This window comes from Thalassophryne amazonica, chromosome 16 (genome assembly GCF_902500255.1).
Source record: "Thalassophryne amazonica chromosome 16, fThaAma1.1, whole genome shotgun sequence".
In the NCBI taxonomy this organism is placed as follows: domain Eukaryota; kingdom Metazoa; phylum Chordata; class Actinopteri; order Batrachoidiformes; family Batrachoididae; genus Thalassophryne; species Thalassophryne amazonica.
In genome coordinates, this window is record NC_047118.1 from 44874982 (window position 1) to 44896685 (window position 21704).

Sequence of the window (21704 nt, forward strand, 5' to 3'; positions counted from 1 at the left end):
TGCGGCTTTCCATGACAAAATCTCTTGTTAAAAGTGAAATCTGCTGGAAAATGGCTGATGTCCAGCTCTTGTGATAACCAGAGAAAAGAGCACACGACGGTCTCGTATCTACAGAGCCATCTGTTTAGAAATGGTCCACTGGCTTGTGCCTCGTCGTCGCAGCTCGGAGTGCGGCGCACCAACCGTTCTTAAAGCAGTCCTTAAAGCTGTAGTAAAAGTCCTTATTCTCTGTGAAGCCCGTAAAATTTTCACCGAAAGCCAGATAAATTTTTCGAATGGTTTCCAGGTGCCAGTCTCTAACAGCTTCTGAAAAAATTCTGATGGAAAAAAGTCCTTTTCATTCTGCCATTTCCAGACAATGAAAATCCAACGAGGGGGCGGGACCACTCCTTCCCAAGGCGTGCTCACAGGCAAATGACATCACCGACAGGCGTGGAAAAACTCACGCATGCGCACGAGGGTTCAAGCATGTCTGACGTAAAAACATATGAATGAAATCTATATCGTTTTTGAAAAAAATAAAAAGGTACGATACTTTATTGACAGACCTCGTATGTAATGGTAAATGGTAAATGGACTGCATTTATATAGCGCTTTTTCATCTGCATCAGACGCTCAAAGCGCTTTACAATTATGCCTCACATTCACCCCGATGTCAGGGTGCTGCCATACAAGGCACTCACTACACACCGGGAGCAATAGGGGATTAAAGACCTTGCCCAAGGGCCTTTAGTGATTTTCCAGTCCGGCGGGGATTGGAACCCAGGATCTTCTGGTCTCAAGCCCAACACCTTAACCACTAGACCATCACCTCCCCTGTAATGATTCTTACTCTCACAATTGTTTGGGGTGTGAAAGGTACATCTATGGTATCCTTCTTTTTCAGGGGAAGAAGACTGCATTTGTCAATCATTCCACAGAGCCTTTGAAATCGGGTGGCCTAGCTGCGCCATTATGATGCATGCAATCGACAAATGTGACCCCTGAATTGGGACACTGTCATGATGTTCTTGAACAGAAGTGTTTGGTCATGCCAACGTCCAAGTTTTCTCTGGTCCTGGTGCTTCCCGTATTACTGTATTGTTGTAACACCTGAACGCTAACCACGAATCTGATGTGATGACTAGATGTCTTTCATAGGTCTCTTAGGAGGACCTTTGGGAACCGCTACAGTGTGTCAAACAAATGGTCACTTAGGGAGACGTGCTTGTCCGGGAATGATCCAGCACACGTGTCTTCTTTTTGAGTACCATAGCAGCTGGACAAGGCCGTGGGGACACCCATGTTTCACCTGTGGCAGACAGATGGCTACTTTTGAGACATGACAATGTACCATTCCTGAGTGCGGTGGATGTAGTGACATGCGGTGCTACTCCCTGACCAGACATCTCAAAAATTCTCATCAGATTTTAATGATATCAGATGTAAAATTAGCAGAGAAAGAAATGATTAGCTTTTTTTGTGGAAATTCAGGATTTACTTTATAAGAGAGGGAATTTTTAAGCAGTTGTGTTTGATACTGTGTTAAAAGGTCTTGCAGTTATACATATTTTCATACACATCTCAATCCTTTAACTCTTAGTGAAAATTTAGTTTGCAGTACATCTTCCTCCCACGTCCTCTTTACTTGCCATGGTAGCAATTCCCACACTCCCTAGCACCTCCCAGAAACGTAAATACAACTTGGGTATCAGCATCAATGGAACTGTGATGGTTGTGAAGAAAGCAGGAGATGCCAAGAATGTGCTCTGTTCTCCCCATCAATTACGCTTCCTGACACCTACGTATGTAAACAATCTGTGCAATACTTCCTGACTGGTTCAGTCATTCTTACTGATAAAAGCCGTTAAGAACTGGGATAAACAGAGCCTAGCCAACTGTGTAGGCTAACTAGGATTTTGTAGCAAGATGCTATGTTCCATTGGGAATGGCTCTGTGAGTTTAAGTAAAAATGACTTGGGAAGGATATTATTAATCTCCATTCAAATCAAGCAAAAGTAATGAAAGTCTGCTGACCCTCACATCGACCAATCTCATTCCATCTATTTTCCAATACTTGTTTTAACACATTCTCACTCCCAGATAATCACATCTTTAAGCTTGGTCGGTGCCCCTTTCCCTCATGCTGTGATGAGTTAGGGACCCCAGTTGCATCACAAGGTATTTCCATGCCAGGAGCAATAAAACATGCTTAGTATCTACCCTGGAGTTTCTTCCTGGGAAGATGTGCACATCCATGAGCCTGAGTGCTGATTTTGCTGTAATGTAAGTGAGAACAGCACAGAGGTCTTACTCCCTGAATCTGCTGCCAAGTATACAACAGTGCCTCTTACTGGCATGAAATGGTATACAAGTATTCTTGTTATCTCTTAATGGAAGGTCAGTCCTAAAAAATCAGCTTTAGATCATCGTTAATATGCATATGTCGCAGACATGAACGAACAAAGCTCTTCAGATTCTCACCGTGTCATTTAGGTCCTTCAGACTTTTTTCAGTAAATGCTTCTGGAGAACATTAGCATGACTAAAAATCATCAGCTTCTGGGGGGCTTCGACCCCCCCAGACCCCCCAACTACAGCCCTCTTAACCCCTGCCATTTTAAGCATTTTATTTATTTGCATCTCACATGCCTGGAAAAACAGTCCTCACCATGTAATTTAGATCTTTCAAACTTTTTTTCAGTAATTGCTTTTAGAGAGCATTAGCATGGCTAAAAATCTTGAGCTTCTGCGGGGCTTCGACCCCCAGACCCCATAATTTAAATCCTTCAAACTTTTTTTTCAGTAAATGCTTTAATCCCTATCATTTCCACACTTTAAATAATCAATGTAGTTGACTTTTCAGCTTTTTTGTTTTGCTGGGTTTTAAAATTGATTTTCCTCACAACATGAATCATACTGGATGAGTCAATAAATTGTTACATACAGATCCCTGTGCTTTACAATCTAAGTTAATCTGACTGTTAAATACTAGTTAAATGACAATACTGGTCATTTTGGCACTTGAGCAAAAAAATATAGAAATATATTATGTTACTAAAAACTCTTGTCAATGTTTTCAACAAACATTTATTTCTATTTTAAATGCTGCAAATCTAATTCTGCTTGCAGCAGAGTTAATCAATCAGCCTTTGTTTATGCAATACCTTTCACATGTTTTATCAAGTATTTAATCAGCGGCTTACCTTCCCCAAGATGTGCCTTTGCATGGATAACAGGATGTTGATGACACATCGCCTCTGGCCTAATTTCTAGCACTAACAAAGACTTTACTGTTCATTTGATAAGTTGTGGAACCATCTTAAAGAGCACTAATAGCATACGACCTTTGTCAGCCTGTGCGCACACACACACACACACACACACACACACACACACACACACACACACACACACACACACACACACACACACACACACACACACACACACACACACACACACACACACACACCACATGAGAAAAAGCATGCATGTGGAAGAGTAAACATGATTGAAGTAGAATTTCTTTATCTTGTTTTTGCAGTTCATTCTCAATGACAGAATCTCTTACCCAGATGAGACATTCATGGACATGGAGTTCAAGATATCAGTCATGTATGACATAGCAAAGGTATTTATTGTGTGTTTATTGGGTGATTTTCCTGATGTTTATAGTTAATCACTTTGTGTTTTTTTTCTATAAAGATCCTGTGCTGCTCTCTAATCGCTGACGTTTGTACCTCATGCAGGGAATGTCATATCTCCACTCCAGTAACATCGCGATTCACGGTCGCCTCAAGTCTACCAACTGTGCGGTTGACAACCGCATGGTGGTCAAGATCACTGACTTTGGCTGCCACACCATCCTGAAACCTGGCAGAGGTGAGCCATTGAGTATTTCAGTGCAGGCTTGGGTTCTCATCCACAATGTAAGTGCAGAATGTCAAAGTAGTCCCCTAAAGAGCACCATGCTTCTCTCAGATCTGTGGACAGCCCCCGAACATCTTCGCAAAGATGGAGTTTCTCAAAAAGGTGATGTCTACAGCTACGCCATCATTGCCCATGAGATTATGATGCGGAAGGTCCCCTTCTATACACAGCGCTGCTCTGACAATGAAGGTATTCTCAGCTTTTCTGCAGCTCTACAACAAAACTCATTCAGCCCTTTTTAAGCAAACTGGGCGAAATATCAGTATTTTCTGGTTTACCGCAGTCCAGCATTAGGGGTCTCCAATTGGTTCAAAATGCTGCTGCCAGACTTTTGACACGAAGCAGAAGGTTTGACCACATAACACCCATTTTGGCATCTCTTCACTGGCTTCCTGTCCTTCTGAGATCAGTTTTTAAGGTTCTTCTATTAACTTATGAAATTGTTCACGGACTGGCACCTCCCTACTTAGCTGACCCAATTAAACCCTACGTACTGGCCTGGGCTTTGCGTTCTCAGGGTGCAGGACTATTTTGTGTCCAAAGGGTGAATAAAAAGTCTGCGGGTCAGAGAGCTTTCATTTATCATGCACCTGCTTTGTGGAATGATCTCCCTGTGTCAATAAAACAGATTCTGCAGAGACTTTCAAGTCCAGACTTAAGACACACTTAATTTCCCTTTCGTATGGCTAGCATACTGGCAACTATGCTTCCTACCCATTAATTTTCATTTTATTAGTAAACGGAGCGGGTCGCGGCCTCAACTTTACCTAAAGTCTGGGGCTCTTAGTGAATCTTAGGGCTAGTGGCCGGCGATCGCCTTAGTATTTCTTCTGTTTTTCTTGTTGCTTAATACTGACTCACTGACTTGATACTGACTACCTTATTTATTGTCTTTCTGCTGCCTGATTCTGTTTTTTTTTCTCTCTGTTTGAGGTGCAGCTCCATCCACAAGTGGGAGTGGGTGTCTTCTTCTGCAAGCCTCCCATCCTGGACACCAGCATGGACTCCCCAAATTTCCTGTATATTTATATTGTCAATTGTGTTGGTAGCATGGCCCAAGCGGAGGGTCACCCCTTTGAGTCTGGTCTGCTTGAGGTTTCTTCCTCAAATCATCAGAGGGAGTTTTTCTTTACCACTGTCACCTGTGTGCTTGCTCTGGGTGTTGGTAAGGTTAGACCTTACTTGTGTGAAGCGCCTTGAGGCAGCTTTACTGTGATTTGGCGCTATATAAATGAAATGAACCCGAATCCAAGTGCATAACATTACTAAATCAAAGCAGCCCTTCAACCATATTAATGCCAAAACACTCATGAACACTTCAACATCTAAACTTACAAACTACCCTCAGCCTTCTGACTATAAGTCTTCAAAGCACCAAATTTGGTAAAATTAGCTCAGATTCACCAAATGTTTAAAAAACTATTAGCTGCATAAGGTATTTAGTCAGCATGTGAAGGTGGACAAATCTGGAAGATGTAACCCTCCCAAAACTGACCACCACAACCATAAAAGTACGACATTTCTGGACTTAGAACTAACCTGATCTCTCAGCTGCTTAACAACTTTGCAAATGACTTTCTCTTAAATAGTTTTGGAATATGGGTAGGACAAAGGTTAATGTTATGAAATGCATAAAAAAAAATTCTTGTAAATTTGAACAATGCTTCTGGATCTGTGGAACAGCTTTGCACACTTCTAAAGGTCTCATGCAGTAGCAGAATTCTGACATACTCCAGCTGCAGAGCTGCAATTTTTGACCAGAAAATACGTACTACCTGTACATGTGTTTTTTTAAATAGATGCATGCAATATTTTATTACAAATTGATAAGTGATGCAAACAAAGCAAACAAACAAACAAATACAAAACCTGACAACAACAAACTATTTTGATGTTCATGAAAGTGAAAATCCACCAAATTTGTGTCTGCACTAAAATTAAGTTTTTTCATCTTAGAAAACATGAAAATCTGCTTAAATCAGAAGGTAATCAGTAGTATTTTGTATCGCAAATACACTCACTGGCTGCTTTATCAGGTTACCAGTTCAATTGCTTGTTAGCACAAATACATAATCAGTCAATCACATAGCAGCAGCTCAATGTATTTAGGCATCTAGACGTGGTGAAGACGGCTTGGTAAAGTTCAAACCGAGCATCAGAATGAGGAAGAAGGGGGATTTAAGTGACTTTGAACGTGGCATGGTTGTTGGTGATAGATGGGCTGGTCTGAGTATTTCAGAAACTCCTGCTCTACTGGGATTTTCACACACAACCAGTTCTAGGGTTTACAGAGAATGGTCTGAAAATGAGAAGATATCCAGTGAGTGGCAGGTGTGTGAACAAAAGTGCTTTGTTGATGTCAGAGGTCAGAGGAGAATGGACAGACTGGTTGAATGGGCGACCGCGTGATACCGTCATATCAGTATGGACCAACATCTCTGGGGACTGTTTCCAACACCTTGTTGAATCTATGCCATGAAGAATTATGGTAGTTCTGAAGGCAAAAGGGGGTCCAACCTGGTACTAGCAAGGTGTACCTAATAATGTGGCCAATAAGTGTAAGTTGACATTATTTCGTGACTTCAGAACACTGGCTAATTAAACGGTAAATAGACTGCATTTATATAGAACTTTCCCATCTGCATCAGAAGCTCAAAGTGCTTTACAATTATGCCTCACATTCTCCGAAACACCAATGTAAGGGGGCTGCCATGTAAGGTGCTCACTACATACCGGGAGCAAAGACCTTGCCCAAGGGCCCTTAGTGATTTTCCAGTCTGGCTGGGTTTTGAACCAAGGATCTTCTGGTCCCAACGCTTAACCATTAGACTATCACCACATTCTTATTCTTGCATTTATATTCCTTTCATTGAGGAATGCTGTAATTGTGATTTGATTTGGGCAAAAACAGACAGGAATCATTTTTGGAATTGCACTTAATTGTATGACAGGTTGATGCAGCACTTTTAGTTGTGCAGCAGTCATAGACTTTGTCGTCGCTTCTGACCTTTTGTCTTCTCTCTTGATCTGACTGTTGTTTGAAGTCTTAAAGAAAATCTACCGAGTGCAGCATCCCAACGGCACAAATTTCTTCAGACCCGACCTCAACTTTGACAGAGCCTCAGAGAGGGAGATCGAGGTAAGAGCCAACGATGATGTGAAAATGTCTAATTGGCATTCTACAGACAAAAAAAAATAATAAAAATGTCAGTTTTGGATAAATAGCTGCTTTCATGGTCAACATATGTGAAGGTCTTGGTGATGGAGCACTCGCTTAAAGATGGATGATGTCACCTGATTCCTCCATCATCAGTTTCTTGGTTGTGATCCTGAGGTTTTGTTGGACCATACAACTTTTTTTTTTAATTCCCGTGCCTCCTTCCTCAGTGATGTAAAGTCTGTGTGGTGCCAAGGTTCTTAGGTAGTTAGTAAAGCTCTTCTTACTTGCTAACTTCTTACTTACTTACTTACTCCCAAAGGCCATCAGACTGTACAACTCCTCACTCAGGGGGAGGAGGAGTAACAGGGAAGACAGAGAACAGGAAGGAGAGGAGCAGTAGTCGCCAGTAAACCAGTATTGATCAGTATGTCTGGTACAACCCCTGGCAAAAATTATGGAATCACCGGCCTCGGAGGATGTTCATTCTGTTGTTTAATTTTGTAGAAAAAAAGCAGATCACAGACATGACACAAAACTAAAGTCATTTCAAATGGCAACTTTCTGACTTTAAGAAACACTATAAGAAATCAAGAAAAAAAGATTGTGGCAGTCAGTAACGGTTACTTTTTTAGACCAAGCAGAGGAAAAAAATATGGACTCACTCAATTCTGAGGAATAAATTATGGAATCACCCTGTAAATTTCCATCCCCAAAACTAACACCTGCATCAAATCAGATCTGCTCGTTGACATTAACCCTATGTCATGAAATTGACCCTATGTGTCTTTTTGCAAGGAATGTTTTCACAGTTTTTGCTCTATGGCAAGATGCATTATCATCTTGAAAAATGATTTCATCATCCTTAAACATCAGAAAAGTGTCCAAAATATCAACATAAACTTGTGCATTTATTGATGATGTACTGACAGCCATCTCCCCAGTGCCTTTACCTGACATGCAGCCCCATATCATCAATGACTGTGGAAATTTACATGTTGTCTTCAGGCAGTCATCTTTATAAATCTCATTGGAACGGCACCAAACAAAGGTTCCAGCATCATCACCTTGCCCAATGCAGATATCGAGATTCATCACTGAATATGACTTTCATCCAGTCATCCACAGTCCACGATTGCTTTTCTTTAGCCCATTGTAACCTTGTTTTTTTCTGTTTAGGTGTTAATGATGGCTTTCGTTTAGCTTTTCTGTATGTAAATCCCATTTCCTTTAGGCGGTTTCTTACAGTTCGGTCACAGACGTTGACTCCAGTTTCCTCCCATTCGTTCCTCATTTGTTTTGTTGTGCATTTTCGATTTTTGAGACATATTGCTTTAAGTTTTCTGTCTTGACGCTTTGATGTCTTCCTTGGTCTACCAGTATGTTTGCCTTTAACAACCTTCCCATGTTGTTTGTATTTGGTCCAGAGTTTAGACACAGCTGACTGTGAACAACCAACATCTTTTGCAACATTGCGTGATGATTTACCCTCTTTTAAGAGTTTGATAATCCTCTCCTTTGTTTCAACTGACATCTCTCGTGTTGGAGCCATGATTCATGTCAGTCCACTTGGTGCAACAGCTCTCCAAGGTGTGATCACTCCTTTTTAGATGCAGACTAACAAGCAGATGTGATTTGATGCAGGTGTTAGTTTTGGGGATGAAAAGTTACAGGGTGATTCCATAATTTATTCCTCAGAATTGAGTGAGTCCATATTTTTTTCCTCTGCTTGGTCTAAAAAAGTAACCGTTACTGACTGCCACAATCTTTTTTTCTTGATTTCTTATAGTGTTTCTTAAAGCCAGAAAGTTGCCATTTGAAATAACTTTAGTTTTGTGTCATGTCTGTGATCTGCTTTTTTTCTACAAAATTAAACAACTGAATGAACATCCTCCGAGGCCGGTGATTCCATAATTTTTGCCAGGGGTTGTATTTGTATTTGTGTATTTATATTGCAAACAGTTTTTCTTTTTTACTTTCACTTTTGTGCTTCTTACCCTGTGTGCAGCTATACAATGCTGCTGGAACCTCAGTTTCCCCGAGGGAGTTTTCCCAAGGGATCAACAAATTTTATCTGATCTAATCTAAGCCGATCCAATCACATCAGGGTTTACATAAATCTAATTCCACTCAGAGGTGCTTCACAAATTAGATATATACAAACTATTGTTTTAATGTAACTTTAATTTTTATTCTTTATTTATTTATTTGACAGGGACAGTGCAATCAAACATAGTTACAAAACAAGGCTTGCAGCTGATGCGATGCACACAGAGTATAGCTACTGCTAGTTTTCAACTCCTGTCCCTGGTTGAGCTTTTCTACACTAACAAGACATTATCTAAAATACAAATTCATTTACATAAAAACATTTCATCTATAAATAACAGTTCAAAAACAGTTCAAAAGTTCATCACTTACCCATCTCATTCATTCACACTCTCACACATGGATGCAGTTTTGGTTTATTTTAAGCCAAGATTTAAGTTTGGATGAGAACAATTTAAACTCGCTGATGGACTTAATTTCTGTGGGCAATGAGTTCCAGAGTTTACAGGCTTTATAAGAAAAGGCCGACTGTCCAAATGATGTTCTACACTTACGGGTTGTAGAGTTGTGGTTTAAGCTTCCTCGTGTTGTTCTACTGCTGCTTGGTCTCTGCACAACTGTACTGAGTGATTCTGGAACCAGATTATGGTAACATTTGAGAAAGCACAAATTACTGAAACTATCAAAACTTAATAAATTATACTTGTTGAGAATTTGACAGTGATGAAAACGGATACGTTTCCTGTCCATAATTTTCATAGCTTGACTATAAAGTGAGCCAATGCACTTTGTCGCTGAGAGAACTGCCTGGAACCATGCTGTCATGCAGTAGGATATATGTGAAAATATCATCCCATGCATGTACAGCAGGGCCACCTGGTTTGAAATGTAATGTCTGATAAGTTTAAAACAATTTAGGTTTCTTTGTATTGTTTGTATTGTTGTGTCCATCAAATTTAGTTGTGAATCAAGAACTAAACCTAAATATTTAATTTCATTTACCCATTGTATTTTGTCATTTTGCAAAAGTATTTGAAAATTCTGTTCTAAATTTTGTGTTTTGATGGAAAAACACATGGCAACTGTTTTAATGAGATTAGGAACCAATTCATTTTTGAAAAGCCACAGACTAACCTTAGGGCCCTGTCCCACTGGTGTTTAGGAGGATTTGCGAATGGAATGCGCACAAAAGTGGCCCACATCCGCCAAACAACCGCAATAACCGTGTAACATTCCTGTATGAGTCGGCCACCATCCGAACACGTCCGTGATCATCCACAGAGGCACGCATGTCCGCAGCCAGGATTTTTGAGTGGCTCAAAAATCCTGGTGCGGATGAGATCCGCATCACTGCCTGAACACATTGTGAAGACATACGCAGGACATACACAACCAACGCGCCGCATATCCCCTGTCATCCGCTGATATCCGCAACCGACGGGTTGGCGCGGCTTGGCGGCGGACCGGGACAGCGTGCAAAACAGATATGATGCGTGCCAAGCACGGCCACATCATGGTCACAAATGGTATGTCGCGCATGCAGACAGAGTGGGCACGGATGGAGCGAGTGCATCACGGCTGCTGTGCCCCTCATGGGGGCGCCTCCGCGGTCGCTTTCGCTTCTGTTCCCTGTTATATCCGCTTTTCTTCCTCATGTATTCACTGATCCACCCCGGGACATTTGTCATTTCCGCCCATCTTTGTTGCAGACACTCAGCTTTTGTCTCCTCATTTCATGTGCAAATCCTCCTAAACGCCAGTGGGACAGGGCCCTTAGCCATGCATGCAGATAAAACTTCTGCAGCTTGCTCTGGTGTCTTTGTGGGAGCATAAAAAACAGCATCATCCGCATAAAGTTGACAGTGGACACCACAACAAATCAAAGGCAGATCATTTATGAAGAGACCAAACAGCAGTGGTCCCAGTATGGAGCCCTGGGGTAATGCCTGTAATGCAAAAATGACAGTGGAACTGGCATCCCTATATTACCACAGTTGAATTGGGCTTGAACCGCCTGCCAAACATGATCTCTGTGTCAAGGTTTCAAGCAAAAGTGCTGGAAAGTATTTCATCTCTGTGCCTGGTGTCTGTACAGCTGTTTATGCTGATAAAGAACTGTTGGGATGAAGACCCTGAACGGAGGCCAGATTTTAAGAAGATAGAAATGACCCTGGGTAAAATATTTAGGTACAACTACGCAACTGTACATCGTGAGGCATTTACAATAAACAAATAAAATGGTTCATGTGTTTAATTTTGCCTGTCATTTTACACAGTAACCTGCACAACCAGGCTACTGAAACATATATGGACAACCTGATCCGCCGCCTGCAGATGTACTCCAGAACTCTGGAGCGTTTGGTGGAAGAGAGGACTGCTTTGTACAAAGCTGAAAGGGACAGAGCAGATAGACTCAACTTCATGCTACTACCTGGGTATATGTTTATATTTTATCCACTGATGTAATACACTGTAAATCCATTTGAGGCACTAAGAGTCCCTCGGATTTTGCAGGGTTGTTAATAGTTCCACAATTCTCATGCCGTTTTCCACAGTCCTGTGGTCCGTTCACTTAAGGAGACGGGCAGAGTGGAGCCGGAGCTGTTTGAGGAGGTGACGGTCTATTTCAGTGACATCGTGGGATTCACCACCCTCTGCCATTACAGCACACCCATGGAGGTGGTAGACATGCTGAACGACATCTACAAGAACTTTGATAGCATCCTGGACCATCATGATGTGTACAAGGTGCTTAATGTGACCATCTGGGTTCAGGGTTGAATTGTTTATGTTGGAAGTCTGTTTTAAATCAAAGTGTTGGAGGGTAAATTCAACATTTCTGCTTTTCTAGTGTATCTAGTATGAGAATCTGTTTCTCATGGATGCTTAGTGCAAGTATTTGCACATTTGCCACTTTGCTTTTTACACAGTGTGAAATCTGAGTGAAAAGTAAGACAATGGACACAAAGGGATTGGATTTAGTCCAGTAATTAGTCATGGGTGTGTTTTAGGGATCTCATCATCATTTAGAGGATCAGCACTTCTAAATCTGAGGCTGTGATTCTCAGCAGGAAACCGATGGATTGCCTGCTCCGGGTAGGGAATACAGTCTTGCCTCAAGTGAAGGAGTTCAAGTACCTCAGGGTCTTGTTCACGTGTGAGGGGACAGTAGAGGGTGATGCTGGCCAGAGAATCGGCGCAGCAGGGATGGTATTGCATTCGCTTTGCCGTACTGTAGTGATGAAAAGGGAGCTGAGCCAAAAGGCGAAGCTCTCGATCTACTGGTCAATCTTTATTCCTACTCTCACCTATGGCCATGAGGGTTGGGTCATGACCAAAAGAACTAGATCGCAAGAACAAACAGCTGAAATGGGCTTTCTTAGGTGGGTGGCTGGTGTCTCCCTTAGAGATAAAGTGAGAAGTGAGTGAAAGGAACCAGCTGAATTGGTTCGGGTATCTGGTAAAGATGCCCCTGGGCGCCTCCCGGGGGAGGACTTTCAGGCAAGTCCATCTCTGAGGAGACCCCGGGGGAAGACCCAGAACTAGGTGTAGAGATTATAGCTCCACACTCTCCTGGGAACACCTTGGTATCACCCAGTCAGAGGTGGATAATGTGGCCGGGGAAAGGGAAGTCTGGGGTCTCCTGCTGGAACTGTTGTCCCCGCGAGCTGATTCCGGATAAGTGGTTGAAGAGATGAGATGAGGCTGTCATCTGTGATTGTTTTTAACTTCTGCAGTGAAGTGAGAGGTTTTAGAAAGCGCTATGTGCACAAAGCATTCAAGCATGCGAATAAATTATTTACAGAAGCAGCCTCCAAAGTTCTCTCAGGGGAAGCAGCATGCAACATCTTCTTCTCCTCAGAGGATCAGTTATTAGACTTTTTACTTCTACTGTATTTTCCAGAGTACATGTTTTGTGTGTGTGTGTGTGTGTGTGTGTGTGTTTGTGGTTTGAGAGATCCTATCACAAATAAATAACTAATAATGAAAATAATATCAATCCATATCCATGTGAGGATTCCTTTTGTCCAAACTGTGTCAAATAACATCTCATATGATGTCCAACATGCATTTATTTGTCCATCTTACTAGTAAGTCCCTTCGGCTGCTCCCTTGTTTGCACTTGGGGTCGCCACAGCAAATCTAAGGTGGATCTGCATGTTGAATTGGCACAAGTTTTACGCCGGATGCACTTCCTGACGCAACTCCACATTACATGGAGAAATGTGGCAGGGGTGGGATTTGAACCCGGAACCTTCTGAACTGAAACCAAGCGCATTAACCACTTGGCCACCACCCCTGCTGATTTGTCCATCTTACTCATTTTAGGAATTTAACAGTCCTTATTTTACACACCACCAGCTGAGAGCTTCCTGCCTAAATCCATGGTTCACTTCTCCATATTGCTGTGGGCCAGCAACTGTGTCCACTTTGACTAAACTGCTTCAAATAACCAAACTACGTCAAATAATGTCCAATATGTTGTCCAATGCACCTTTTTTCATCCATCTTGCATATATATATATATATATATATATATATATATATATATATATATATATATATATATATATATATATATATATATATATATATATATATATATATATATTTAACAGTTCTTGTGTTTTGTATCAGCTGTGGTGAGTTCCTGCCCAGTGTCAATCTTCCCCCAGGGAAACTCTGTTTCAAAAGTGTTTTTCCTCTTCACAGTGCATTCATAGTCAGGTGTGATGGATAGTTTCATTGTAGTTGGTTGAGTGAAGATAATGAGTATGAGAACTCACACAGGAGTGTTTGAATATTGTGGTGTATAAATAGTAGTAAAATGCTACAATCAATCTCATCTTTTGGTAATCTATGGCACATTCACTTTGTGTTATTCATGACAGCAATGCAATACCACTACTCATTTTTAAGATCAAATGCACCCATGGGCGTACAAATGAGTGCAAGTTCATTTGTTGCTTACGCAACACGGGTGCTTGGAGTGAAAATGCCAACTGTGGCAGTTGGCCATGAGTATAGACACTTGCACTGCTCTGTGTGCTGCTTTGCACCGGATATATATATATATATATATATATATATATATATATATATATGCTAATTCCTGTGTCTATCTCAGGTGGAGACAATAGGAGATGCATATATGGTTGCGTCAGGTTTACCTAGTCGCAATGGGGACAGGCATGCAGTGGATATCGCCCACATGGCTTTGGACATCCTGGAATTTGTGGGCACTTTTGAGTTGCAGCATCTGCCTGGAATCCCACTGTGGATCCGCATTGGTGTGCACTCAGGTAACGGCATACTCATAATTAATCAGTTATTTGTGATCCCTGTTGAAGAGAATATTATCCATAACATATTTGGAGTTGTATAATGCTAGACTTGGAGTCTGTACAACTTAAACTAAAAACTGCGCTCAATGTTCAAAAATGGCAACCAGCAGCAGTACACTAACCCTGCAGGCAGGATTGGCCCTACAGTCAACACATATATTGATGGTTTTAGAGTATCCTAGAATCCTTTGAGTGCTGGGGAGGGAGGCTTGATAATGGCTCAGCTTAATGCTAACTTTAACATTGATAATGCCATAGACATGCTAACACATGGTCCCGTTTTTAAATTATAAAATACATCTGTCAACTGTGTCAGAAGACCATAACAGGTCGGTTTAACATAAAAAAGGTAAGTATTACTCACAGACATATGCGCTTTAGAGTTGTAGTGGAGGAAAATGAAGATAAAGCGAACTAAAACAAAGAACCAATGAAGCAGCAGATCGAAGATTGAAGCAGAGCTTCATTGGTTCAAGGTTCAAAGCAAAGCCGCGCTGCAGAAACGCTTGATTGCAGACCCGCTGCAGGGTCTGTAATCAGTGTAGAGAAATGTTCATTTTCCTGACAAACACCCCCAAAAACAACAGCCACTCTGAAGGACTGATAAGGGAATCATTAAGCAAAAAGGCTATTGCTGTCGATGGATCGAATCATTTCTTAAGGAGACCACAAAAAAGAACCGGTTCCCGACACCCAACCCTAATAGCAACACGTTTATATATATATATATATATATATATATATATATATATATATATATATATATATATATATGTATATAAACTCACATTAAACACTCACAATTATCTTAGTTAAACACTTTAATACATATTTTGGGTGAACTCACCTCCATAACGATGCAATGTTGCAAACAAGTTGCGCAAACGCTTTTTTACACTGACAACAAAATCTCGGCCTCCCCAGTGAGAACAAGATTACGCATGAGACCGTAAAGGTGTCAATACATTTTTTAAAAACAGTTTGACTATGTAACTTTTGTGGAAGTAGAAGAAATTCTTGCAATGTTTTTTAATGTGCATCTAAAAAAAAAAAAAACAAATCTCAACAACAAAAAAGCAATAAAATTTCTAATAATTCACTAAATAGAAGTTAAAACTGGTAATGCTTGTTTGTGTGTAGGACCGTGTGCTGCAGGAGTAGTTGGGAACAAGATGCCTCGCTACTGCCTTTTTGGAGACACGGTCAATACCGCATCTCGCATGGAGTCCACCGGTCTACGTAAGACACACAAACATTTGGTGTAGTTTTTTTTTAAACTACAGCTGAGAGTTGTGTTGTCATGTCTTTCCAGCGTTAAGGATTCATGTCACTCAGTCCACCATCAACATCCTGAAGAGGACAGGCTGCAAGTTTGAGTATGAAAAGAGAGGAGAGACCTATCTGAAAGTCAGACTTTTTTTTTTTTTGGCCTCTTGTGGGTCAAAATCTATTATAAATAATGTTTATTATTATTATTATTAAACTTGTGTTTTGTTACTGGTTTCACAGGGAAAAGGCAAAGAAATTACATACTGGTTAACAGGTGTAACTGAAGCAAAGTATAATTTACCAACACCGCCAACAGCGTGAGTAACACACAGCACCATTGGCACAAACACATTTTTTAGATTAAAATTTTATAAAAAGCTTTGGAATCTACTCAACAGAAATCCAAAAACATCACCAAAACAGTGAAGTGAGGGAAGATTTGGGCAACATTTGGTAGAAGGTCAATGGATGTCACTGCTATTTCAGCCATTCTTTTGTTCTTCTAGTCTTCTGTGATTTTTGACCTCAGCTATTGATTTTGTTTAACCTGATTTTGTTTTGCCATTTTTTTCCAGTTATTCTTGGATTTTGTGATTAGACCATTTCTACCTTTCTGACAATAAATCAGTTTACCTAATATGCTTGGACACGATGATGTCATGATTAACAGGTAGTCTCAGCAAGCAGCTGTGACAAAAGTGAAATAACCAGACTGTCAAAAAAGCAGACAAAAGGAAATCAATAAAAAGACTGACAAAAAACATAATGGGTGAGGACCGAGCAGGGGCAAGACCTGACAGATGATGGAAAACACTGAATACGTTTGAACTGGTTATGACTAGGTAATAATACCTGTTGGCTTGAAGACAGTAAGGTCGACAGCAATCTGACATTTGACCTCAAAGACCTTGACCTCCACCTAAATGATTGACCTTTGGCTGACCTTCCCAGGGTAATTTTGAAATTCACCTAAAAGAGTGGCATATTTGGTCCAAATTGGGTCAAAAAACAAATTCCTTGACCTTTGCCAAACTTAATTCTTGAAGGCAATTTCAGGGGCAGCCTTCAGTGACATACCAAGTTTGGTAAAAATCTGCAAAAGGACCAATAAGGAGGAGATCAACAACCAGACAGGCAGACATGACCTTGGCCCCGATAACTGAAATTTAGCAAACTTAATCTCACCTGGACAACTCTGGATCCCACCTCCAAATCTGTGCCATGTTTAGAGAAAATGGAAATGAAAAACTTAAATTTTGACCTCAATTTGACTTCAATGACCATGACTTAGTGAATGACCTTTAGTTAAATTTGTTTTTGCCTGGACAATTCCAGAACCCACATACATGTTTGATCCATGTTTGGGGGACATTGAAGTGAAAATCAAAATTTTGATCTTCAAAAATGGAAAAGCAAAACAAAAAACATGCGGTGATTCTTACATTTATTTTGTCTTTTATTTCATTGCAGACAATATGCACCTAAGATATTTCATGTTTTGGGTGGTCAACTGTTTTTCATTTGTTAATATACATTCTCTATACTTGCTTACTCCAATGAAGGTCCACGAGGTGGTGGTGGTGCTGGAGCCTATCCCAGTAGTCACAGGGCAGGAAGCTAGGTACACCCTAGACAGACACGCACACATGCACACTCTCACCTACAGTCAATTTTGAGTCACCCATCTACCTAACCTGCATGCCTTTGGAAGTGGACGGAAGTCGGGCACCTGGAGGAAACCTACGCAAACACTGAGAGAACATGCAAACTCCACACAGAAAAGACCAGGTGGAAAGCAATCCCAGGACCTTCTTGCTGTGAGGCAACAGTGCTAACCACTAAGGCATTGTGCCATTCTTGTTAATAAACATCCATTCCTGAATTTAAGGCCTGCAACACATAAAAAAGCAACCTTGGGATGCTAAAGCATTTACAACCTTGTAATGTTGCCATACCTTTTCAGAACACTTAAAGCATGTTTTGGCATTGAGGATAGCAAATGATGAAGCATTTCAGGTGCTATTTTTTACTATTCTTCCTGCAAACACATCTTAAAGTGTGCAACGGGAATGTTGTTGCATTATTCGTTTCAAAATTCTTCACACATTCTCTATTGGGGACAGGTCAAAACTGCAGGCAGACATGTCCAATAACCGTACCCTTTATTTCCACAGACTTGCCTTTGTAAAGTATGCAGAATGTGGATTTTCATTGTCTTGGTGAAAAGTGCATGGACATACCTGGAAAAGATGTCATCTTGTATGTTGCTCAGCGCTTTAACCATCAGTTCCCCTAAATTCCTCCAGATTCCTTGGATCCTTTAATGACATTATGCAATGTAGAGGGAGAAATGTGCAAATCCCTTCCTTTTGCTATTTGAAGAACATTGTTGACATCATCTGTTTGCATTTTGCATGCTCTTAGCTTCATAGTGGAGTAGAGTGGAGAAGGCTGTTCTTTCACCAAAACAGATCAAATCTAGTCTTGCATCTCAGATGTACCTTCTGGCAATTTGTAGGTAAACTTTCAGGCCTTCTTTTTAAGAAAATCCTCCTTTTCTACCGCTTCATCATGAAGCTGTATAAGTGGTGATACAAAATGCAAAGCTTGCACTGTGCACAATTTCTTCAAGTCACAGCCACATAAGCCTATATCTTCTTCTGGGTTGTCTGGGTTTCTTGGTGGCTTTCCTCACTCTTCTTCTTCTTGCACAGTCACTCAGTTTTTCAGAACTGTCTACTCCATGCACATTTACTATATAGTGTCATACTGTTTGTATTTCTTTGTAATTGATGAAAATAAAGTCCAAGACATATTCAGTGTCAGCTTCACTATCAGAGAGCCTCGTCCATAACTACCACAAAAGACTGCAAGCTGTTATTGAAGTTAAAGGGGGCAAAACAGTGTAATAAGAACAGGGGTATGTAAACTTTTGATCAGGGTCGTTTGGGTAGTTTCTGTTGCCATTATGATTTTAAAAGCGTAAACACAGTTGTTTGATAATAAATGGTTTCACCCAACCACTAACCATGAGTGAAAAAAGTTTTTGTGTTATCATTCATATTCTCTGAAAAATGACCAAAAAGCAAACAATCTGCCAGGGTATGTAAACTTTTGAGCACAACTGTATATTAACAAAGGAAATTAAGCTGACCACCCAAAACATATTGTCTGCAGGGAAATAAAAGTAAATATAAGATCACTGTTTTTTTTTTTTTTTTTTGCATTTTCCACACCATTCCGTAGGTGCGAGTGTGAATGTGTTTGTCTGTTTATATTTAGTCTTGCATCAGACTGATGTCCTGTCCTGTCCAGGGTGTATCCCGTCTCATGCCCTATGACTGCTTTTTTTTCACTGCTGTGAAAAAATATACATACGAGGTCTGTCAATAAAGTATAGGTCCTTTTTATTTTTTTCAAAAACTATATGGATTTCATTCATATGTTTTTACGTCAGACATGCTTGAACCCTCGTGCGCATGCGTGAGTTTTTCCACGCCTGTCGGTGACGTCATTCGCCTGTGAGCACTCCTTGTGGGAGGAGTCGTCCAGCCCCTCGTCGGAATTCCTTTGTCTGAGAAGTTGCTGAGAGACTGGCGCTTTGTTTGATCAAAATTGTTTCTAAACCTGTGAGGCACATCGAAGTGAACACGGTTCGAAAAATTAAGCTGGTTTTCGGTGAAAATTTTAACAGCTGATGAGAGATTTTGAGGTGATACTTGTTGTGTGGGCCGCCAGAAGAGGAGGTACTGCTGGCCCACCACCAGAGGGCGCCCTGCCTGAAGTGCGGGCTTCAGGCACGAGAGGGCGCTGCCGCCACGGACACAGCCGGGAGTGACAGCTGTTACTCATTATGTCCTGACAGCTGTCACTCATTCTTCATCATCCCACTCCATAAAACCCAGACGTCATCTCCACCTCATCGCCGAGATATCGTACTTCACTGGAGGTAATATCCTCAGCCGTTTGTGTTGCAATATATCTGTATATTGTGAGTGTTTGCAGGAGTACCAGTTCCTTTTTCTGTGGAAGCTGAGTGAGTGCAGGACGGCACTCTTTTCCCCTGAGGAATCACTGCGGTACTCTTCAGCATATTGAGTGAGAGGTGGAGGTGGCATTCCCACCGTTGTTGTTACTGGGTGTATACAAACCCACACTTGACTGTCTTTGTTCTTTGCCGGCAGTACCAGATCCGACAGTCGGGGACGGTGATCACCTGGGAATTCGGGACTTGGCGGCGCCAGTATTCACCAGGTTCGGTGGCGGCGGAAATCGTGTGGTTCCGGCTCTTCTCAGGACAGACGTCTTCTATCCTCGAGCCTGCCCACACGTCACCTTTGTGGATTGACTGTAATCACATTCTGAGATTGTCTGTGTATTCGTTGTGCACCTTCACAACATTAAATTGTTACTTTTTGGCTCATCTATTGACCGTTCATTTGCGCCCCCTGTTGTGGGTCCGTGTCACTACACTTTCACAACAATACTGTTGCTTTAAGGACTTCCCACGGTGCGAGACGTCGTGCAGCACTCCCAGGCGCCGTCGTCAGCCTGTTTCAAGCTGAAAACCTCCACATTTCAGGCTCTATTGATCCAGGACATCGTGAGAGAACAGAGAAGTTTCAGAAGAAGTCGGTTTCAGCATTTTATCTGGATATTCCACTGTTAAAGGAGATTTTTTTAATGAAAGACGTGTGGGCGGATTGCAGCGTCGGCTCGCAGCTGCCGCGACACTCCGCCACAGGAAAAACACCTCTGTTGGAAGCCTTAAGGACAAGTTGGAACATGTCCAGCTGTTAAACAATTTCTCATATACTCACTCCACTGAAAGCCATCAATGGCCGCCTGGATTTTACAAATGGTTATCAACACGGAGGTGTTTTTCCTGTGCCGCCGCACCGCGCCGGCTGCGTCCCAACGCGCGGACCCGTCTGCACATCGGGACCGACTTCTTCTGAAACTTCTCTGTTCTCTCACAACGTCCTGGATCAATAGAGCCTGAAATGTGGAGGTTTTCAGCTTGAAATAGGCTGACGACGGCGCCTGGGACCGCTGCGCGACGTCCCGCTGTGTTGGAAGTCCTTAAAGCGACAGTATCACCTCAAAATCTCTCATCAGCCGTTAAAATTTTCACCGAAAACCAGCTTAATTTTTCGAACCGTGTCCACTTCGATATGCCTCACAGGTTTAGAACAATTTTGATCAAACAAAGCGCCAGTCTCTCAACAACTTCTCAGACAAAGGAATTCCGATGAGGGGCTGGATGACTCCTCCCACAAGGAGTGCTCACAGGCGAATGACGTCACCGACAGGCGTGGAAAAACTCACGCATGCGCACGAGGGTTCAAGCATGTCTGACGTAAAAACATATGAATGAAATCCATATAGTTTTTGAAAAAAATAAAAAGGACCTATACTTTATTGACAGCCCTCGTACATGCCACCCACGGGATTCGAACCTGCACTTTCCAAAACCTCTGATTCCCAGCCAGAAACTTTACCACTGAGCTACCATCACTGTCCTGTAAACGTTGGGGGAAAATGCTTGAAATCAAGAAGGACATGGAGGTATTTCAGAAAAAATTAAACCACACACCATATAAAACACTGTATTTTATTGAATCCGTCTTATCAAGCGGGCAATACAAGTATGATCCGTCTGTTCCTCTGTAGATGACCCATGGTCACAGGCATACAGTCATGAAATGACATGAATGAGAAGCAGGGCATTCTTATCATGTCCACATCTGCAGGTGGCGTGTCCAGCAGGCCCCGCGCGCATGTCCTGCCTGACATGCGTGTCTTGTGGATGGCGCACCGCAGAACTGACACCGTGTCATGTGGAACAGAGCTCACATGGGTGACATGACATTCAGATGGCCCGCTGCGTGTTATGATCTGACTGTCCATTTCACCTGGGACAGCCTGTCAACATGCGCGCCGTGTGTGTGCTCACTGCAGCCCATTGCAACA

At 41.7% G+C, this 21704-nt stretch overlaps 1 protein-coding gene across 1 annotated transcript in view; it reads left to right on the plus strand.

The window, feature by feature from the left end:
• gucy2c (guanylate cyclase 2C) overlaps positions 1 to 21704 on the plus strand; it is a 61547-nt gene that overhangs the window by 38312 nt on the left and 1531 nt on the right. Inside the window, 11 exon segments of the mRNA XM_034191149.1 lie at positions 3526 to 3612; positions 3731 to 3863; positions 3963 to 4100; positions 6956 to 7050; positions 11213 to 11304; positions 11394 to 11552; positions 11673 to 11865; positions 14246 to 14420; positions 15603 to 15701; positions 15775 to 15869; positions 15972 to 16048. Coding sequence (XP_034047040.1) covers positions 3526 to 3612; positions 3731 to 3863; positions 3963 to 4100; positions 6956 to 7050; positions 11213 to 11304; positions 11394 to 11552; positions 11673 to 11865; positions 14246 to 14420; positions 15603 to 15701; positions 15775 to 15869; positions 15972 to 16048 — 1343 coding nt within the window.